The sequence below is a fragment of the Nicrophorus vespilloides genome, unplaced genomic scaffold (assembly GCF_001412225.1).
Source record: "Nicrophorus vespilloides isolate i.1.1-1 unplaced genomic scaffold, Nicve_v1.0, whole genome shotgun sequence".
NCBI classification, from domain to species: Eukaryota; Metazoa; Arthropoda; class Insecta; order Coleoptera; family Silphidae; genus Nicrophorus; species Nicrophorus vespilloides.
The window spans coordinates 50582-72776 of record NW_017097032.1 but is presented as its reverse complement, the minus strand read 5'-3'; the positions used below and the strand labels follow the sequence as shown (position 1 = coordinate 72776).

Here is a 22195-nt window from a genome sequence, read left to right as displayed (position 1 = left end):
AGAGCACTACTAACATAATTTAAAAATAAAGTTAAACGAAAAGAAAAAACACACAGGAACGTTGCGTTTACCTTTTGACTGCATTTTCTCTCTAGTGTAAATAGTTACCATATATAAAATTAAAAAAAAATAAAGGACTCCTAAAAATTCGAGAACAGAAACGAGTATTGCACTATAAAAGTTAATATACTAAAATGATAATCAACTTTTCTATCATATAGGTAGAAAAGATTGGAGAAGGCTCTGTCACACTTCATCATATTATGTTATATATTTTTTTTTACTATTTTCTTGCTGTTAGTGTTATTTTTTGTCCCTGTCTCAATTCGCTTAACAACAGAATTAATTTCTCTTTACATTTATAATGTCAAATATCAACTAATGAACAGAATTACTAAAATTTACGAAGTAATCAATAAAATATTCCTTTGACTAATATTTAATAATATAATATTTATACTAGAAACACATATGCAGTAATCAGATCGATTCGATTCAAGAAATATCACCTTCAACAACATCACCACCATCAAGTAATAAAAAATCAATCGCAGCTTTCCGGTTTTTCGTTTCTCTTTTGTTTCGTTTTTTATTTTGGTCCTCGCGTATTTTTCTAATTCCCCGCATCGAATAGCATCAATTACTGCACACACATACACAACAGAGACAAATAGTAATAATAATAATAATAATGAACGATTAGCACTAGAAACACTAAAAGTACGAAGTTTTGTTTAATACTATGTGATATGATTACATCCTAACTAACTGTCTTTTATAAATCAACGCGCAACGAGGCACAGGTTGCATACTGCAACAAATCCATCATTATGATCATCATCAATGATTAATTATTTATCTTTTTCTTTCAACTTCTCTCCACCATCCTCATTATTGCACAATATGTCTTATGGCATTATTATCAATATAATCATTATTATTACGCACATATACACATATAGAAAGTACACGCTACCTAATTTATTGACATCGAGTTACAACTTGCGTCTCAATCTAATATCTGAAAAGAAATAGAGGAATTCTGCTCCAAAGCCCTACTCCGTTAACCCAGTATCTAAGTTAGTTTGTTATTATTACATATCCTTTTTAGGTTTTTCTTTTGTATTTGTTTTTGTTTATTTAGGTACACCGTAGATTTCTACTAAATTAAGACGCAAGCGCCAGGAAGACATTCAACTAAAGTGACATTATACAGAGTTTACTATATCATGCTATTATTTATATAATTATTATTCGCATGTTTTCATATATATATCGTATATACATATTTTCTAATAGTACTGTTTGCTTATTTGAAATAAGAGTGAAGATTATTTTAGTAATATTTTTTAGCATTTCCAAAAAGCATCTACGTCTAAAAATCAGATTATTTCCAAAAAGCTTTGTTAATGCGAAAAAGAATGCCTTCTTCCTTAGAGCCAACTAATAATTGCTCGACAATTTGAGCATATATAAAAACTAAAAAAAACGTTAATCCTCGATCGTCGCCTCCTTCGATTCATCAAATATAATTTCTTTAGTTATTTACAATGGATGTGATATGTTTCTTAAAATATGTTGTAGTATTTGATGTTGCATATATTATCGGGTTTAGTCATATGTACAGAAGAATCATTGACTTCTTATTTAAATTATGTAGCACTAATTTGACACATTTTATCTTTTTTTACATATTTTTGGTAGCGTGCTTTTTACTTATTGGATTCAGCTTTCAGATTTGAAATGTTTCTCCTTGACATTTTTTTTTATAAATATATACACTCGCGTGCCACCATTCCAAATTGTTCATACTTTTGTATAAATAAAAATGATAATAGAAAAATACATATTATGAAAATTCTGTATATACTCAAACCGTATATATATATAACTATATATATCATCTTCTCATTAAACCATCTCCCGGTTAATTTAATTAATTAATTGTCTCGAAAATAACTTTTTGTTTCAAAATATTTAGTAATTAAGGGTCCTCGGAGTTTCCATATACACATATACATTATTATAATATTTGTTTGTGTGATGAAAAATAAATGAAGAAAATGACCAAAAAATTGAAATAAGTTACTTTTCTCAATATAAAAATATTTCAAGCCTAAAGCGGAAAACAATAATCTCATTCCATCTTTTCGTCGCCTACGCAAACGAACGTACCTTACTAACGTAATAATGATTATTAGAAAGAAATATCTATCTTCATTTTTTTTTAAATAAATATTAACCTAAGCCTAGACTCGTTGCAATATTAAAATGTCATAAAACATATTTATTTTCATTAAACTTTCGTTTCTCTTCCTCTTGTATAATATATTATTTTCTCTTTGAGTTAATTTAATTTTATCGATATGTACTTTAGTAATGTCGCATATACTCGTAATTCCTGGGGAATCTGCGAGAAGTCTAAAAAAAATAGAAAACATCTCTCGTCGACACAAAACTACATATAAACCAACCCAGTGGAATTATTAGTTTATCTTTTTATAAAAGAGAAATAATTGTTTTCATTTGTTTTCTGAAACACGACGAAACGAAATTTCTTAGTGGCTATGATACACAAAAAAAACTTAACGAAGAACAAATAATAATTAATTAATCAAGGACAAACTAAAAGTAATAAAAATAATAATGAACTAATAGTAAACATGATGCAGAGGTATCTTATACCATTTTTTTTTCATATATAAATTAATTAAAGGTTGTGATGAATGTGTAGTATGTGATTTGAGGATATGTATTATTGGATTTTCATTTTCAAAAAGTAATCATCCCTTTGTTTTTCGTGTTTGTTATGTTTTACTGATCTTGCTCCATGCGTCTATCCGTTGCACCATTCGTATTGTTTTCCCCGTTGCGGATGGACATGCTGCGCGATGATGAGAAGCACAGCTTCATGATAAAAGGGAATTTTGTACCTGCAAATGAAAAAAATGAAGTTTCTAATATAATTGATCCATATTGGAATATGTTGTACATACCAGGATTCTCGATGGCCGCGTGATTGCAGGCCATAACCGCTGCAACTGCTTCCGTGGTATTTTCGAACTCAAGTAGTCCCGAACTGGATCTTTCAGATTTCATCGGGAACAGCTTTACTGCCTTTGGCGGCACCACATCGTAATCTCTGAATACCTGCACCAGCTCTTCCTCAGTTACATGTGGAGGTGTGTTAAAGAAATGGAGAATCTGGGAGATTGATCAAATGTACAGCAATTACTTAGTAATATGAATTGGATCATGATTTTATGATGCTTACCTTGCTTGGTGGTTGTATGCGATTTTTGCTAGCCATCGCGGGATTCATAAAACGGTTGTTCTTATTGGAAATGTACTCCTTATAAGATGGCGATTTGTCTGGTAGTGGATAGGGGTTGGTCACTTCACTGAGGTACGGTTGTTTGCTGAAAGCCAGTTGCAGCTTGTGCTCATGTTGACTTCCATTCTTTTCCTCGTGATTCGAATTATTATGACATACCGGCGCGGCACCCGTTAGTCCCACATTCACGTTATTCAAATATTGGACACATCTCTCAACCGCAACGCTGTCACCCATTTGCACCATTGCTGTACCCTCTTTTGACTTCAAAAACTTTATCTACAATTTTGTTACAAAATATTTTATTATAAAACAGAAATATAATAAAACTGTAAATAATCGGGTAAGTCTTGATTTTTTGTCCATCACGTTAAAAAAAACTGATAATGTTTATGATCATAGAAAAATTGTTGACAATAAATAAAAAAATACTTACTCTGGCCACGTTTCCATATAGACACATGAGGTTGAATAGTTTGTCGGCGTTGGTGCGTAAAGGATCCAGGCCGTATACCATAAGAACGGCGGCCTGCGGGAAATTGCGCTGGTCTCGGTATTCGGTAGCAACGGGGGCAACGACGGTGGCTCCCTGCTTGCGGTACCCGCCGTCCCCGCCAAACGGCTCCCCGTACCCGGGGCCACCCGTGCCTCCCCCGCACATATCCTCGTATCGTTGTGGGTCATTCGGGTACGGCGCTACAAGAACAGTAGACAGAAAGAGAAAATTTATAAAAGAACGTTTCCATGACGGTGCCCTGACGGTTCAAAAATAAAAATATTATTAAAAAGTCATAAGATTTACAGGAGGAAGATGTATTGGGAGCATGATATCTTTCACTATGCTAATTCGAATTAATAAAACTCAGTGGGACGGACGAATGCGATTCCGCTTCTTTTCACACGGCGTCCGCCACGTGGATATTGTTTCACATTTCTTCAGACGAGTATCGTAAATTGCATGCAAAGATTACAGAAGAAAAGGGACTGATGAAATCCTACATAAAAAAAACGTTGAAAATTAGAAGAATAACAAAACTGTCCTGCCGACAGTGTTTTATTTTACCAATAATAATAATTTACTCGGATAATCGTACTTTATGTAACGCGTTGAAAAAAGCAAATACTGAGAAAATCAATATCAATAATTTAAAACTTATAGAAATTAATAAATTTAAGCACCAAGAGTAAAACATATACCTACTCTATCTTGAATTATTGGTTATAGCAGTAATTCACAAAGTGGGGACGCCAATAATATTTGGAGGTCGCAGAAAATTTCATCATATTTAATGGAATTCATGTTATATTGCAAGTCAATCGCAAACTATTTTTACTTCTTTTCTATCTTTCACCTAATATAGATTATTAAAGAACTTAATTAAGTTATGTTATTGTTTAAAAGATATATAATTTTACAGCTAGATAGCGATCACTGTATTTATTAAATCATTATATCATCAAATAAAGAAGAATATACTATTTTAATTAAATTCTGATGTTAATCATTTTTGCTCTAAGAAGATCTGAAAGTGTTACACGTTTTCATTCGCTAATTTATTAGGGTTAGTCAAATATAATTAACAGATTACGACAATGAATCAACGGTGGATTCTTGGAAACTTAGCCCCGAATGAAAATGGATGAAGATCCCAGGCTATCATAGGGAAGAATTAATCAAATTTACCCTATATATAAAAATGCTATCTCTTTTGGATTTAGTTTCCGAAGTCCCGAGCCGATCTATTGCGAAAATTCGCCACACAGCGAAAGGCCATCAATTTCTTCACGGCTTATTTCCCACTTGGACTAAGAAAAACTGTTTAAATATAGAATGAATACGCTCCCTGCTTGCAAATATGTCCAGCAAGGACCAATAAAATAACCGCCTGTTAAATAGGTCTACCATTAACATTTATGCTAACTTCAAGTCAAGTCCCAACGACTTCATGAAAAGTGAATCTCGTTGTGAGTAACTACTATTTTTTGGCAAAGCAACCAGTCATTTAATGTCAGGTGCAGTTTTAGAGTAAAATAAATGACGTGTTTCGTTGGTAAACGAGGTAAATGTTGGACCAACACCGACTTATGATTACTCACCGAGTACAAATATACGTGCAAAGAAAAATCGTATTATTATATATATACATATTTTCTAAGAATCATATAGATCTGTAAAATATTCCTTTTCTTCGAAAGTATACATCTATATGCTGTTAGTATTTCATATAATTTGTGATGAAAACAAGTTTTACTTTAGTTTTCATAGTCGTAATTCTGTAAAACATTTATTAAGAAACCAAATACATCATGAACGAAAGATTACGAAATTTTGACGGCTGCCGTATGTATCTTATCATAAAAAAATATAATGTATATAAATAAAGAACAATCTCAGTTTTTAGTAGGATTTTGTATTTTCCAAAAACAAGTAGATGCAAGTAATGCTCTCCTTCATTGTTTTGCAAATGTGACAATGTAGCACGGCTAGACCGACCATAATCGCGATGATTAATACCAAGAGGCCGATCACCAAGGTACGTATGAAAGCCATTAATTGGACACTTTAGTATTCGCCTGCATAGACTAAAACAGCAATTAAAACAAGCTTAATTGAGATTATTTTTACAATTGGAATTTGTACAAATATTTAATAGACTAAGGACACACTGTTTAGCATATTTCACGACAATCCCGAGAAGTGATAAAAGGAAAGGCCGCCCTTGGTCATTGATGAATTTTTGTCATGTAAAATATATTTGGAAATGTGAGACTGTGACGTCATTACTTCAGCTATATGGAGTTCTATTTGTCCACGCAGTCAAGCTCTCCAAAATAGTATTTTCCATTACTTCCCGGGAAACAAGAATAACCCTGTACTACTAATACTTAGCCCAGAGGTTCCCATACTTTTTTGCTTCGTAGACCCCTTGCCATGTTTTTCGGTTTTGGGTAGACCCCCTACTTACTTGATATTGATTTTTTGTAAATTTATTATTCATATTCATTTATAATTATTAAGATCTTTGCTCTGAGACTGCGCGTATGCTTGTAACAAGATGATACTGGTATATCATTATGTGCAGGTTTTTACAAGTTCAAAATGTATTGCGACCACAAAGCGAATGCCTACATCCTACAACTTACACAATTTTATAAACATATATAATATTTTTTTTTACTTCATAGGTACTTTTATAAATAATGTATATGTCTTTATATTATAAGATAGTATAATGTAAGTAAATAGGTACTATCAGTTCATAGGTACTTTTATAAATAATGTATATGTCTTTTATTATAAGATAGTATAATGTAAGTAAATAGGTACTATCAGTGTATGTTGAGATCCACTATCGTGGACCTCCATTTTCATTTTATGGACCCTCAATTTTTTTTTTCGCTGACGTAGTCCACTTTCAGGTTGTCATAGACCCCTGAGGGTCGATATAGACCACTTTGGGAATCACTGACTTAGACTATTCGATTTTCATAAGAAAGTTTTCAGTATATTCAGAATATTAACAATATTTTGGAAATTAAGAAAATATTGAACATTAAACAAACTTGGTAAATCATACATACAATACATACATGTTAGTATAACATAAATACTTTATACAAATTACATTTGGTAACTATATTGATAACCCAGTGTGTACAATTGAAAGCAGCAAAAGGTTATCCAATTACCAATTTAATGGACAATCATTAGCTGATGAAACAAAACGTATTTCCGCTTTGTTTCGTAGTTATCTAATGACGATCTTCATTATTATATAATTTAACTCTTTGAGGGGCGGTGGTACACGCAATCTACTACTTTTTAAACATGCCAAGTGGGACATTATTATATTTTTTCAGAAAATGTACGAAAAAGAGGAATTACCTTTTAATTTGTTTGATATGTCAAGGGATGAATTTTAATAGTCCATACCATAAGATGTTAACGAAGTCTATAAATTTGTGAATCTTATGCAATTCTTCAAAATTCATAATGTTGTCTGCTAAATATTTATTATTTATCTTTTTTATATTTGGAGCAGAATAATGTGAATATAATTTGATATGGGAGCAAACGGTGACAGACTTTTTTTTATCACATTTATTATACGAATGTAGGGCATAATATGAACAACAAGGAAATAATAATATCATGAAATACATATTGGAGATTTGTCATGAATTTCATTTTATAAGTCTGAATTTTAGTACAGATCGCCCGTTGGGTATTAACTAATGAATGTGGCTAAAATAAAAAAAAAATATTTAAATTTCTTTTAAAATACATTAAAATGAAGTTGCTTATAAATTTTTATAAAATATTAAAATATTTTGTACTCTTTGGTAAAGTCAGGTAATTTTAAACTTAAATCGTATAATAAGTGAATAATAATGATTTAGATTACAAAAACGGATCAATTTTTATATGGTATTCTGCTATACAATTTTTCTTTTCATTACAACATAAAAATAATCTATACAAAAGTAACAAGTATTACTAAACACTCGCTTGGTGTTTCGAATTGCAAAACAAATCATTTTGTATACAATATAAAAATTACATTAAAGTACCAACAAGTATTTAGATCTGTTTCACGTGTCTTTATAATTTAAACAATGGCATAAATGTGCCGATACTTATAATTACCATAAAGCAGCAAAGAGTTAATATTTGCGAGACCTTTGACAAACATAACGTTTGCAACTAATAACAAATCTAGCAACTGGAATCGAGACATAGAAGATATTAATAATCTTATAGAGAATAATACTGTTTATTATCATAAAAACTCCAACTTCACCTCTAGCATTCCTTAAAAACTTCACTAGGACTCCACAACGACATAACTACGAAATATACCACAGTGTCCAGAGATATTTGAATCCCGGGACACGACAGTACTTGCAAACGCTTAACAGGCTAATCCGTCGGTATGGTTTCTAAGTTTATTGGAATCGTATTGGAATTACGCCACTCTTTTGCGGTTGTAACATTGATAAATATCACATTCATCAACAGAAATTCCTATAAAAACCTAAATATTAAACTATATATAATTTGAGCACCTGTATCCTCAGTCCATATACAGGTGGATACAACGTAGGTGTCAAAATTTAGAAACGACGGTCGAACTGATTTCAATGACGTATGTCTAATGACGAAAACAATTTTCGAAGGAATTCCGCGACTAATTTTATGAGCCATAAAACGGCTATGGCTATGACTGTCTAGCCAATTAAACACTATTATACGACACCTATCGTCTATTTAAACTATAATTAAGAAACGAAAATGCACGCACACGTCGCGCACATGATTTCCTCCAGGAAGTCTAATATGAAAATAATATGTAATTATAGTAGTCTATTTCAAGTAGCGTTTCGCACATGTTTCTCAAAGGAACATCCTTTGTCTATTGTCAGTAATATCAATTACATACTCGATTCTCAAAATAGTTCGCATGTTTGAGGACAACAAAACCAGTAAACTGCATGTAACACTCCATATGCATATTATTTTTTAGGTCCCATCAAACATATATGAATATATCATATTACAATTTCAAATATTTATATTCAAACATAAACTATTATTTGTGATTGTAACCTATGGTAAAAGAATTAAATATTTTATCAAATGTTGATTCGTCTGTAATTTGATTTAAATTTAAAACCAATAGCATTAACTATTTAATATTTGAAATACTGTCCATTTTGGGTTTAAATATACCTTGCGCGCGCCCACAAGGGGACGCGCGCAGTGTATATTTTACCCACTATCAATTACATCAGTTTAAATGCTATCTTATGTAATTATAATATATAATTTATTGGAAAAAAAATATTTTAGAAGGCATTTAGTACACAAATAGGAATATTTATGTTGTTTATTGTATTACAAACAATCGGCTAGTTGCTGCAGTTCGACATCAGTTAGAGGGCGTGTCTCTGAAGAAGGTGTATTTGAAGCCATTATACCAAAAATGCAAAACCAAACATAAAATTAGTCAATCAGTTATCACTGTATACCATTCACTACAAAAATCACGGTGCAAGTGTCGAGCACTAATTAGCCGCTTATAAAACATAGGGACGCGCGCGATGGGTAAAATTTACCCTGGCGTACTTTATACTACAGCTGATAACTAGTGACTGCTCTGAAAATGGGATAATTTTAGGTATCCCTTCATAATAGTCCATTTGGAAGGTACTGAGGGGCGGCAGCACGTAACTTTAAAAACAAATCGGTTAGAACAATTAACTCTAGGTATGGGTATGTTTTACCCACTGCGCGCATCCACACGGGTTAAGAGATTCTTTGACTTCTATTTCTACGTATCTATTACATATTAAATTTGCTTGCCATTGCTGAAAATATTCAACACTCATATGCATGAATATAGAATTCTCAATTCGGTGAAATGAATAAGAGTGTATCTTAATTGCGCAGTACCAAGGTGACAAATGTGCTTGCAATCTAATTAAGTGTGATTTAAACTTCTGAATTTCGTTACTTTCCTATAGTATAATTGGTTTGGTTAGTGTAGTTTGCCACGTTATTAAATTCAAGTCGGCGAACGGATGGGACTAGGAAATCGGAAGTACGTACGTACGTTTCGTTACGTTATCAAAAGTTTAATTAATTTCCAACTAGTGCACGTAGTAGTCTGCATACTGGTAAACTTAGCTTTCTCATCGTTTTCAGTCGAAAATTCTGCGCGAGCTTGCACTAAAATTAGAAATACCCGAAGTGTTGTCCACATGCATAATATCTCCGTTGCAGCTCCTGTCACAATGATTGATGCGATTCAGGATGAGCGCCAATAAATATTTCCTCACTTATTCATTAACTCATTTGGCCATTACTTACATTGTTTTCCCACCTTGGAGAATACATAGCAATTAATGCTATTTAGCAAAAGTTCATTTGAAATTCAATATAATTTATTTTATCAACACCATTAATTCAATAAAATTATCAAAAAATACCAATAACTTCAAAAACTTATTAATAGATTGATATTAACAAGCTTTTTTTGGCACAGTAGGCTCATACAAAATAAATAGCTTCAATAAATTTCCATCAGCGGAACATTTAAAATGTTGTGAACATTAAGGAAGAGGCGTGGATTTCGAATCCCCTAAAATGTAATTTATCTCATCTTAACGATTTCACTAGTGAACCGGGGGTGCTAAAATTAAAACGGAATATGTTTGGAGATAAGTCTTGATTGTCATAACGTCCTAGGGTAAACTACTTATTAATGATATACACTTGGAATTAACTAATCCAAAACTTCATAAACCTTCATTAGCTGCGTTTAAATAGTTTAATCCAACAGAACGTTTATCATGTAAGAAGAAATGGTAGTACAATGTGACGCTACACTCATTAAGGCGTTAAAATTGTGGTTCTTAACCACTATTTTAAGATAGTGATTTTATATAATTAAGTATAATAATGAAAAATAAATCTTAAAAATTTATTTTATAAAAAAAAATATACAGAAAATTTATGAAAGTTAATCTTTCTTCACATTTTTTTTCTTTAGAATTATCGTCGCTATATGAGAGTGTTCGGCATAATTTGAGAACTGGTTCGAAATCACTTTCATCACTAGAAGGGATAGTAAGCATATCAGATCTATGTCCTGTAGATAATGATTCTTCAAAAGTAAAATTAGTCTCAACTTCACATGTTGATTTTTTCCCTTTGACAATATAATCAGTGATTAAACTTTGCCATGGCTTTGCTATTTTTTTTGTACAATTCCTGATATCCAGAAATGCAATTCTGAAGCTCGCGTTGAAACTTGAATGCTCGTTCAGAATTATCATCTTTTTCAATGAAATGGTTTGCCAATTTGTGTCAAAACGTGTCAAAATGGCCTAAAATAGTTATTTAAAAAAATGCTTCTCGAAATAAAAACCGCATAACTTCAAACCGAGGACCGAGTGTATGTTGTTTTTTTTTGCATAGATAAATGTAGTTGGTTTTTTTGTGGAGAAGATGCCTGTCAAGTAATAATTTTTTTTCTGTAGTCGAAATTATTATAAGCAAATGAATGTATATTTGCTATAGTGTAAAAATCTTAAAGTTAGACTTATGGAAACTATTTTGATTTGTAAAGATATCAAAACATAAAAAATTCTAATAATATTTTAGCGCATCAATAAATTAGCACATCTGATAAAATTAATTTTCTCCAGAACAATCCTTATAAGTCAATAAATAATATCCTCTTTTCGTCACTAGATGAACGAAACTTTATTAGCAATCTGCAGAAATTTGTCAACGTCAAATAATTTTATTTCAATTTTTTTCGCTGCTGATTTTTCGCCTTCAAAAGTGAATTAATTAAAGTCTCGACGAATAACCAATATATTTTCGTCGAAGTTTTATATTCTAAAAGAGACATTGACTAAGAAAATGTGGAATATAAAGAGAGCAAATGAGAGTAAGAAATAGATAGAGCACGGGAGCGAGTGCCCTGAATTAAATCTACCGGACACGGTTTGTGCTTTTACGGAAAAGCGAACCTAACCCCGTTTCCCTTTTTCACATTGGGTCCTCTTACATCCTATAATAACAAAAAAGTCCTTTTTATATTCATGATTATATGAATTTCATTCACCATAATAAATTTAATTGAGTCACTGCACAAAGAAGTAGAGAAAAAGCGGCATTCCATAATTGCATAAATTATTCATAGCCTCCTCTTTTACTTTTTACAGATTTTCGTTAAGCTATATAATTCGTTATCTGTATAAAGTAAATCTATCACGAAAGCAAGTCATTCTATGCACATTCTCAACAAATAAAAATAGAAAATAAATACTACCTACTTAGTTTTATGTGACAAAATGTATCTTCCAAGGTTTTATACCATATAGAAAATAAATGCATATATATATAAATTTATATACCTAACACTAATATTATATAACACATGAAAATAGAAATAGAAGCATTTTCATAATTATCAACAAAATAATTATGAACATTACATAAAATATTTAGGTCGCAAATACATATATATAATTTGAATATAATATAAAAATATGTTTTCATTTTGGTTGCAAATTATCTGATTCATGCGGAATACCTCTGACTAGTATGAAAAATCGTGATTGCACACGGAACCGCTCTTCACTGAGACCGGAAATGACTGTGGAATGCAAACATTAAATGGGCGATAAAGGCTGTTTCCGGAAGTAGACCACAATACGTTCGAAAACAATTGACAACTTCGCACACGAAACAATATACAACAAATCTCAAGCGAGCTTCATATTATGCGCACAAAAATATAATACAAATCATATTTAACAGCTCTGCCGTAATTGCAATTATAAATATTTTAAAATGTATTTCCAAAATGATAATGATGATTAAAATATCATTTTTTTAAAGTTGTAAAGAAATATAATAATTATTATGATTCATATAATAAAAAAAACATAAGTTCTCCCAAAAAAACAATAAAAAATAATATATATGAAAAGGAAAATAACACCTCAGTCTTTCTGCATAAAAATAATATTTAAATATATTTGTTAATTAGTATTTAAGGTTAATTCTTTTGCCAAATACTTTTATCTTTAATACAATATCTTTGGAAAAACATGGCCGGTGACAAATAAATATTGTTTACAATTACATATATTTTGAAAAGATAGTAAAAACATATTTACTATACTAATATATTTATTTAAAAAATTTATGTCCATTTGAGAGCTACAGCAAAAGTTTGAATACAACTCACACATAAAACCAATAAAATGTTCACCGATATAAAAAAAAAAGGTGGATGCGCCAGGTGCTTCAATTAAATTTATTTTTCTCGAGTGAATCGCATATCGTTCCAACAGCAGGAATCGATGGTGTCGCGTTTGGGGTCCTGCCGTATCCTATATTGAATATTTGCCCGGTTGAGTTCAAATTGTTTCGAATTGAATTTATACCGAAATAGGAGCAGCGTGAGACTGCCGAAATACAGAGTGAATAAAAAACAGCTCAGTCCGCCCATAGCACGGAGTTGGCACAAAGAGCAAAGTTATGCTTATTAAAATTATTAATTATAATAATTTCGAGCAGAGGACTTCATTTCCGCGTCTGACAGTAGTTGAGCCAAAAGGTTTGCCAAACGTGATGCAATTTATATTTACTTACAACGTAGGGTAATTACGATCTGGGCGGCCTCGGATTAATAATCACAAAAGAATACCGAAAAATTACATTTCTGTGTAATTAAACAGCGGACAAATTTGGCGGGCCAAAATTTAGATTATGATTAAAAATACAATTATAATTAAAACGCATTACTTAATATTTGACAGCATACATATCATAAATTAAGGTGACGATGGTTTTCAAACTCGAGACAAATTTTCAGTTACTTAATAAATTCTTTGTCCCCAGTGGTAGTACGAAATTTATAAATAAAATATATAAAACAAATAAGATTATTACTAGTGCAAAAGAGTATGAGTATATGTAGTGTATAAAATGTAATACTAATTATATATATTTTTTAACTGACGGTTACAATTATTGTAGTATAGTAGATTTTAAAGAAGCGGGTGCAATATTTATTTTATATTGAAAACTAAATATGGTTGTAGAAACTTTTATTAACTTACTGTATATTCCTTCATTTTACAAACTGTCTAAAATAAAACAGTTGCGTATTACATTTTCCCTCTTTTAAACATTGAAATTAAATAGAGATCGTGCGGCTGACTATGACTCGGACTACTTTCCACAAACTGGATTATTTTCTTTTGGCGAACAAGTGATTAGAATAAATAGGATTTCTTGCTCGACTGTTTCGCGTCCCGACGGTATACTCATAAGAGGTTCTAAGACTGGATCTAGGCCTGCCAGTCTTGCTTCCTTCTTTTTAGGGCTGACGGATCCCAATCGCTTCGGGACACAAATGGAACAGTCACGTGTTAATGAGACAAGAAAGGAAGACCACCGCTCTGCCGAATCGAACTAGCTGAAACTGCATTACGGACACAATTTAGCTTCTACAGAATGTATAAGCAGAACAGAGACCATGTGCTAGCGGAAACTCATGGTAGATAATAATCGATTTCTGGCTAACCTGTTTATATAAACGACAATGTTTTGTTATATAATGTAAATTTTAAATCACTCGCGAGAATATTGCGTGTGGGATATTGGCAAACGTCCAAATCATATCTCTACCGCCTTTCACGTGTTCGCCTCAGGCATGTATATATTTCATGGTGTCTGGGACTTGACTTTAGCCAGTCTGTGACTTAAATAATGACTAATATAAAACACAACGAACTGTTGGCTAAATACAATATTTGTATTTTAAATTGCCGATGGAAAACATACAGATTAAAATTTAATCATTTATATCTATATTAATCCAAAAATTATATTTATAATATTTATCATTATATGATCAGCAGATCGATTATTAGTATTAATAATAACAAAATTTAACAATTCTTTCTACTCTCATATTTATATACAAAATGTGGAAATAAAGAACGTAAAATTACACGGTCTTAAAGGAGGACCCTAATAATAAAAGGTGATTATAATAACAAGTAGTTTCTACAAATTAAATGATTTCCTACACGTATGTCGATAACATATACTGAGCAATACATTAATACAATTAATTAATGTGAACTGTAAAACATAACATATTATGATTACATAATATTATTATATTATAGTTTAGCAGTGCCGTAACAAAGATAAGGTTCCTATGGCAAATTTGTTACATGTGATCTAGCCCAAAAATGACAAAAAAATAAATTTTGAGCCCCTAATCTTGTTGCGTCTCTCTCGCCACACCCTAGTTATGACCATGATAGTTTGTGCGAGTCTCGAAGTATTTTATGCAGACTCAGTTACAAAAAGTTTTAAATAAGTTTATATATGTGCGTCGATATAAAATTTATATTTTAAATACAATCGGTCATTTTAGTATATTCAATATTTAAATGTTCTTCAGTTAAGTTAAAAGTAGATTACAGTTTGGTATTAAAGTACTGTGTAGATTTGTAAAGATACCGGTTATTAACCTCGTATCAATCCGCATGGAATAGAAAAATATGAAAAGTGAAAGAGGTAATCATATCAATTAAAGGCGTAACAACCGTAATAAGTGCATTAACATGGAAATGTGTACTTTCACATGTTTTTGCAAACAGAAAACAATAGATGCGCATATTTTAATTAAGGAATAATATTTACATTAAAAAAAAAACAGGCGGTCGCGATACAGGTGGAATGAAAAGTTCGGCTAAATATAGATCTCTACAATACGTCGACAAGTGCTTAAAGCATCTAGATAAAATACATAAAAATAGGGTATAACGAATCAATATTGTTGATAAGCCGTAGATATTTTAACAAGCTATGGAGCTTTGAAAAATATATATAGTTTGTAATTAAATCAGGAAAGATGGTACAAACTTGGCTTCTTGATTGTTGCTTTGGGTGAAGTTAGAGAGAAAAGGGGCTCGTGATTGAGTTAGCTGACCAACCACGTGGGATTAAATTAAGTGCATGGAAGGAGAACATGCGTTTCACCAGAAAATTAGTAAGAAATCTAATTTAGCGAATGGGCATTGCGTAAACAAGACATTTCCATCGCTGCATTCTGCTCTAGTTTTGCCAGCTTGATGCATCAACGATTGCTGCACTATTTAATTCGATTATGTAGAAAGTGCATTCAATATTTCTGTGCAGATTTTCTTTTTGCGCTTAATACAAGCACTGTAACTACAAACCGAATGATTTAGAACGTGACGATGCGGTTTATTTAACCCAGGTGTCATAAATATCTGACTGGAATTACTTATTTAAATCATCCCTCTTTAAACATTGATATTATTTTCTATTTACTCCGACACTTAATAAATAATTCGTCATAAAATGCATTAATGTACTTTACTACCAAAAATGAAACTGCACAAATAAAAATATTTTTATTTATGATTCGCATCTTATACGTCACATTTAGAATTCATAACATATGGCCCGGCGCATTCACCCATGATAAATATTTAATACTATTACTTCAGTGTTCCCAACCTTTTTATCGTCGCGGACCGGTCAACGTTTGATAATTTTACCGCGGCCCGCTGAGGGGAGGCAGTTGATACAGTTACACCAAAAAATGAATATAAAGTGATTTAACATTAAACTCACTGGATTCTAGTGAGTTAGAAGAAAATGGAAATACTTTAATGTTCCTTGGGCGGCTTGGCCCGGTACCATTTTATCCACGGACCACGGGCATATAATGAATTGCCAATAGATTTCCATGAATCGATTATAAAATGTATTTTTTATAAGTAAAATAAATAAGAATAGCATTTAATATGCATTTAAGTTCTAATTATATAATAATAAAAATCTTTATTAGTCACCAATTGTAACCAAAGGGAAAGTCCATTAATATCTCGTGAAAGTTAAAACTTGTTAGCACATTCTTTGTGAGAGAAATGTAGTAGTAAATTGCATGAAATAGTAACAGGAAAATATCGTTCTAGTAAAAAAAAAACTAAAGTGAAGTAATTTTGAAAACATAACAAATGCAGTTTACTTGATGTCATCATAAATTAGAAATTTCTGCCTCGAACGCAAAGTGAGATGGAACAAAGATATTTATAAATATTTACAACATGTTACCATACATTCCAGCACCTATCGAAATCCCTTTAGACAACTATTTCTAAAACTTAAGCACTCACGTCATAAGTAATGTGTGCTGTTGATGTACATTTCTTTAGGATGATTTTTGTGTCATAAAAAAATATGCATTAATGTTGCAACACTACAAGATGAACTCATAAACGACTTGTGATTCAAATAACTTAGGTTAATCGTGAAGAATGAGATTTATTTCCAATATAAATAAACATTATATTTGTAAATGCACCAAAACAATTAATTAACTGCGAATAGTTTCGAACGAACGAATTTTCGGACAGAGATGAAATGCAAACAAACAACAAATTCATGTAATGCTAGTAAATAAATTGCAGCTCTGGAAGAATAAATGCATTAGCCGACCCGTATTCGTATAATTATTCTATAGAACTGGTATCAACCAGCCACCACCTACATTCAGTTGTTGAAATCCCCATTTAAACTAAACTCAGTTGAACGCGAATAAAACCGCACATATCCATCGGCCATCTCCCTTCACCACTGTTTGAAACGTACGTTAGTGCATTTTATAACAATCAACAAAAGTATAAAATGGATGACGTACATTTTTTGCCATGGTTTTATTTCCGGAGCTTTTGGTTGAGTTAATTTCAGACAATCAAAATGGAACCGCTCGTCTCCGCTAGATCATATAGGTGGTATAACGTGAAACCACTTCAGACAATGCACATGGTGCGAGAATAGCGAGGGAACATGAAAGCTCGCCTTTTCGTGTATTAAAATTCAGATCGATGATATAACCGTTTCCATTTGCGCTCCTTTATTTTTCAAAACTAATCGCTGTTTCGTGTGCGATTGATTTATGTATTCTTCAAATAAAACACTTTGGAGAGCTCACAATTTCTTTTTCTATGTATGCAACAGATGGGGGGGATTCGAGGGCTCTTTGGGATTTGGGTTTTATATAAAATGGCAATAAATAAACTTACTGTACGGTTGAGGCCTCGACCCGTAATGGGGTTCCTGTAATAACGGCTGCGGACGTCCATTTGTGTTCTCTTTCACTGAAAGAACAAGAAGAAAATAAAGACATCAAGTTAATTAAGCGCATAAGGTTTAGGATTTATACTGTGTATCCAATCCGCCTTTCGTTTCGTATATTATTTATTTATGTTTTATAAAAAACAGTTTATATTTCCTTTATTTTTTTAATTCATCGTGAATGCTCGACCTTTTCTCTCCTTGCTTTTCTCTCTTTAAGAAACACCGTTTTGTAAACTGGATGGTAGCGTGCACGCAAAAAATATCGAGAAAAAGCATGCTGGATGAGATGAATAAAACAAGTCTGGCGGAACGGAATCCCCCTTTTTCCTTTTGGTCGCCTGCCTCCGAGAAGACAATAACTATGTTATAAAAATTCTTAGGAGCGTCCCGGGATAATTCCACACGGTATACCCAGAAAACGTAATAGCTATCAATACGAACAAAGAGGAGGAAATTATCTAGGAACACAATTCGGAGGACGCTAAAGGAAAATAACAGAAACAAATATCGACCACTCTTTATAGATATAAATGCGGGAAGCAAAATAGAGAAACCTTTCAACTTTAATGAACGCATTTTTTTAAATTTTGTGAGAATGTTACAGTAATTGTAGTGTTTCTTAAAAATACTATTTATAATCGAATACTTCAATTCAATTAAGTATAAAGTATAAATAAATCATTTTCTTCTTTTAAAAGAAATAATAATTACTATTTAAACATATTTATCATTTATGCAACAAAAAAAAACATGGTACATAATAAATAGTATTTACTAAATATATTTCAAACTTTTAGAAAGAAAAACCTTGGTTAATAACAATGTTTTTCATATTTTTAGTTGATCATATTGTTATCAGCTATTTAATCAATATCATAATAATTAAGTGCAAATTCTATTATATATTGTGTTGCTGATTTTTCTTTGTGTGGGCACTTACAGCGATAAATTGTATGGAATGTGGGTACAACAATATTCCTGGTTATCAAGCTGAATAGCTGGTGCACATATGGTTTGGTTTTTTTATTATTATTATTTACAAAGCAATCTATCTACAATAAAAAAAAATAAAAACAGATTACATGCTCTAGTTCTGGGCTTATTGTAAGAAAAAATTAAAAATATATATTGGAGATTGATCCAGCGACCAAACTCCACAGAGTGCTTATTAAAGAAAAATTGGCAAGTTGGTTTGGGTGGTCCTCCAGCCGATGTTGGTATTTGATACTAAGTTCCGTTATTTCATCCTTCACAAATCGGACTCCAGTGTATTTATGGATGAGCGTTTTTGACTGGAACCGTTGTATGATGTCAATACTTGTATTAGAAGCAGATCTCCATAGTTGCAATCCATAAGTCCATATAGGTTTTATTATCGTTTTATATATTAAAACTTTGTTTTCCACTGAGATGGATGAGTATCTACCCATCAACCAATGCAATCTTTTTACTGCTAGTCTCAGCTGTTTTCTTTTTGTCGTAATATGCTTTTTCCAGGTGAGTCGACGATCCAGATGCATGCCAAGATACTTAGCATCATCAGCCTGTGGTAGGGCACTGCCATTCAGTGTAACGGGTGGACAAGTTTGTCGACGCATTGTGTACGTTACATGCACCGACTTAGTTTCATTAGCCCTAATTCTCCACTTTCTGAACCAATGTTCTATGCTATTCAGACTTCTTTGGATTATTTGTGAGGCCGTAGTTCGGTTTTGGTGGGATGCTAGAACAACGGTGTCATCAGCAAATGTGGCTATAGTGGCGTGCTGAGGAGTTGGTAGATCAGCCGTGAAGATCAAATAAAGTAAGGATCCAGAAACACTTCCCTGCGGGACACCAGAGAGGATTGGGAGCAGCGAGGTCACTTCGTCCTTGTGCACCTGGCAGTGCCTCCCAGTCAAGTACGATTTGAATATGACATAATATTCATGTGGGAGACACTTTTTAATTTTATATAGCAATCCTCCATGCCATACTCGGTCAAACGCCTGTGAGATGTCGAGGAAAGCGGCAAAGCAGTACTTCTTCTCCTCAAGACTTTTCCAATCACATCCACTACACGATGCACCTGTTCCACAGTGCCATGTCGTTCACGAAATCCGAACTGGTGTTCTGGAATGAGATGACCATCCAACAGCCAGGCTTCAGTCTTCGCAGTAACAGCTTCTCGAACAGTTTAGACAGCACCGACAGGAGGCTGATGGGTCTATCTATGTTTTCTAGGTTTGGCGATGAGTATGATTTGGGCTACCTTCCACTGTGATGGAAATATACTGAGTCTCAGGATTGGTATGGTTTGGTAAATGCATTAATTTCAAAATTATAAATCGAATTTCATACAGCATTGTAACATAACAAAAAATTCATAAACCAATCAATATATAAACTACAATCCAAAATCATGCAAAAGTTTATATATATATATTAAATAGTGTAGTTAAAAAATACATAGTGCAGCGTTTTAAAAAGGCTATTAAAAAAAAATATATTTATTATAAATAAATGAATCAAGAAAAACTAGTTTAAAATAGACTCAAATCAAGTCATAGAACTTCTTATAACACCAATTAAAATTATATAAAAGTTTTGTGAAATTTCAACGAAAACAGATGGTTTTCCTGGACGAAAACTAATTTAAAAAATAGAGAGGAAGAGATTTATATGGAAAAACCGATGCAGAATATAATGCCGATAAATGGTAAAATATGATTCCCAGTGGGGCACGTACCATAACAAATAATGTTTATGTGGGGGGCAACAGCGTCCGTTCTAAATGAAATGCGACCTTTAACTGGTAAAACGTATTTGTCACAAGAAAAAAAAAGTAATAAGTTAGAAGCATCACTTGCATATTCAATATTTTTAGAAACTTATTCATACTAGAAGGCATAATTTCAGTTTTTTTTTTATTATAATTCAATTAATTTCAAATTGCTAGAATAACTATAATTGTTCAATAACATTTTTTTTTAATAATTTAGTTTTTTGTAGTAGTTTCCAGTAGATGTTTTATTTTCAAAAACCCCTCAATTTAATTAAGTTTATTGCAATGTACCAAATATAATAGCTTAGTGTGCATTTTCAGTCGGTTACTACTTGTGTTGGAACAAGTTGTACAAGAGCCGGTCGAAGTTGGTGTCAAAGCTAAGGCACAAATAATAATTTATTACTTTGGTGTCATGAACTCTATTTTAGCTACAGCGGAGTCTTGTAGTGTTTTAGTTTGAACATGCGAACATTAGACTTTTAGGTACATGCATCTAGTCTGGGAGGGCATATATTAGAAACACGAGAGTTCGGCGGGCACCATGGGATACTTTATGTGTGAGCGGGAGGGATGACTTCCAAAGTTTTGTTTTCTAGAAAATTGAATATTTGACCACCGATTGCCGCGAGTACTTTAAAATTGATTTGTGTGCACCCTAGTGCCAACTGGCTCAACGTTGCCGACCCCTGATATATGCTACCTATATCAATTCACCATGGGAGAATATGAACGGATGGGTAAAATGGATGAAATTTTAATTCAATAAAACATTCTAAACGCTGACAGAACGAGAACGCCAGAATTTGTTCAAAGAGTACAACAAACCACCGTTTCTCAAACTATTTTGAATGCGACCTTTGGCACCTAACTCTTCGGACCTTAATCCCTTGGCTTATTATTTGTGCAGCGTAGTTGAGTGAGAGATCACTGAACACCCCATAACACCAAAGATACCTTTAAAACTGCTATAGTGAGTCAACGATTTAGATCTCGTATGAAGCAGTTATTGTTGATGCTGACGATGTTTTTTTTTGAATGATTTTACAACTAAATATAATATATAAAACCCTTAAAAATTTTCGGATATAAAGTTAACTTCTTTTGCAGTATTATTTATTTTTTGGGCGAGCATAAATATATCATTGGACTTGGCTGGAGGTACCAATAAACCTCATTTATGTGAATATCCAATAAATTAGGGAGTAAATAAGTAAAATAGGTAAAAGTAACATATAGCGGGGCATCTCTACCGGTGAGAATATGTGAATTAGTCAGGTTTGTGTGACCCAACCTAAGTCTGGTCACGGCCACCTGCTCTCTCCTCTCATGGGCCATCGGGCACTTCCATGACTCAACAGTCCTTTTGATCCGACACAACTTG

General features: G+C 32.4%; 1 protein-coding gene across 2 annotated transcripts in view; it reads right to left on the bottom strand.

Annotated features, from left to right (window-relative positions):
• Positions 1 to 2662: 2662 nt before the first annotated feature.
• The window catches only part of LOC108558723 (heterogeneous nuclear ribonucleoprotein L), a gene marked incomplete at its 5' end in the record, with an annotated part of 63782 nt that continues 44249 nt past the window's right edge, over positions 2663 to 22195 (bottom strand). The window contains 5 exon segments of one of the 2 annotated variants that reach the window (XM_017915720.1): positions 2663 to 2933; positions 2997 to 3204; positions 3275 to 3613; positions 3771 to 4039; positions 17993 to 18067. In XM_017915720.1, the coding sequence (XP_017771209.1) occupies positions 2815 to 2933; positions 2997 to 3204; positions 3275 to 3613; positions 3771 to 4039; positions 17993 to 18067 (1010 nt within the window). 2 annotated transcript variants of the gene reach the window in all.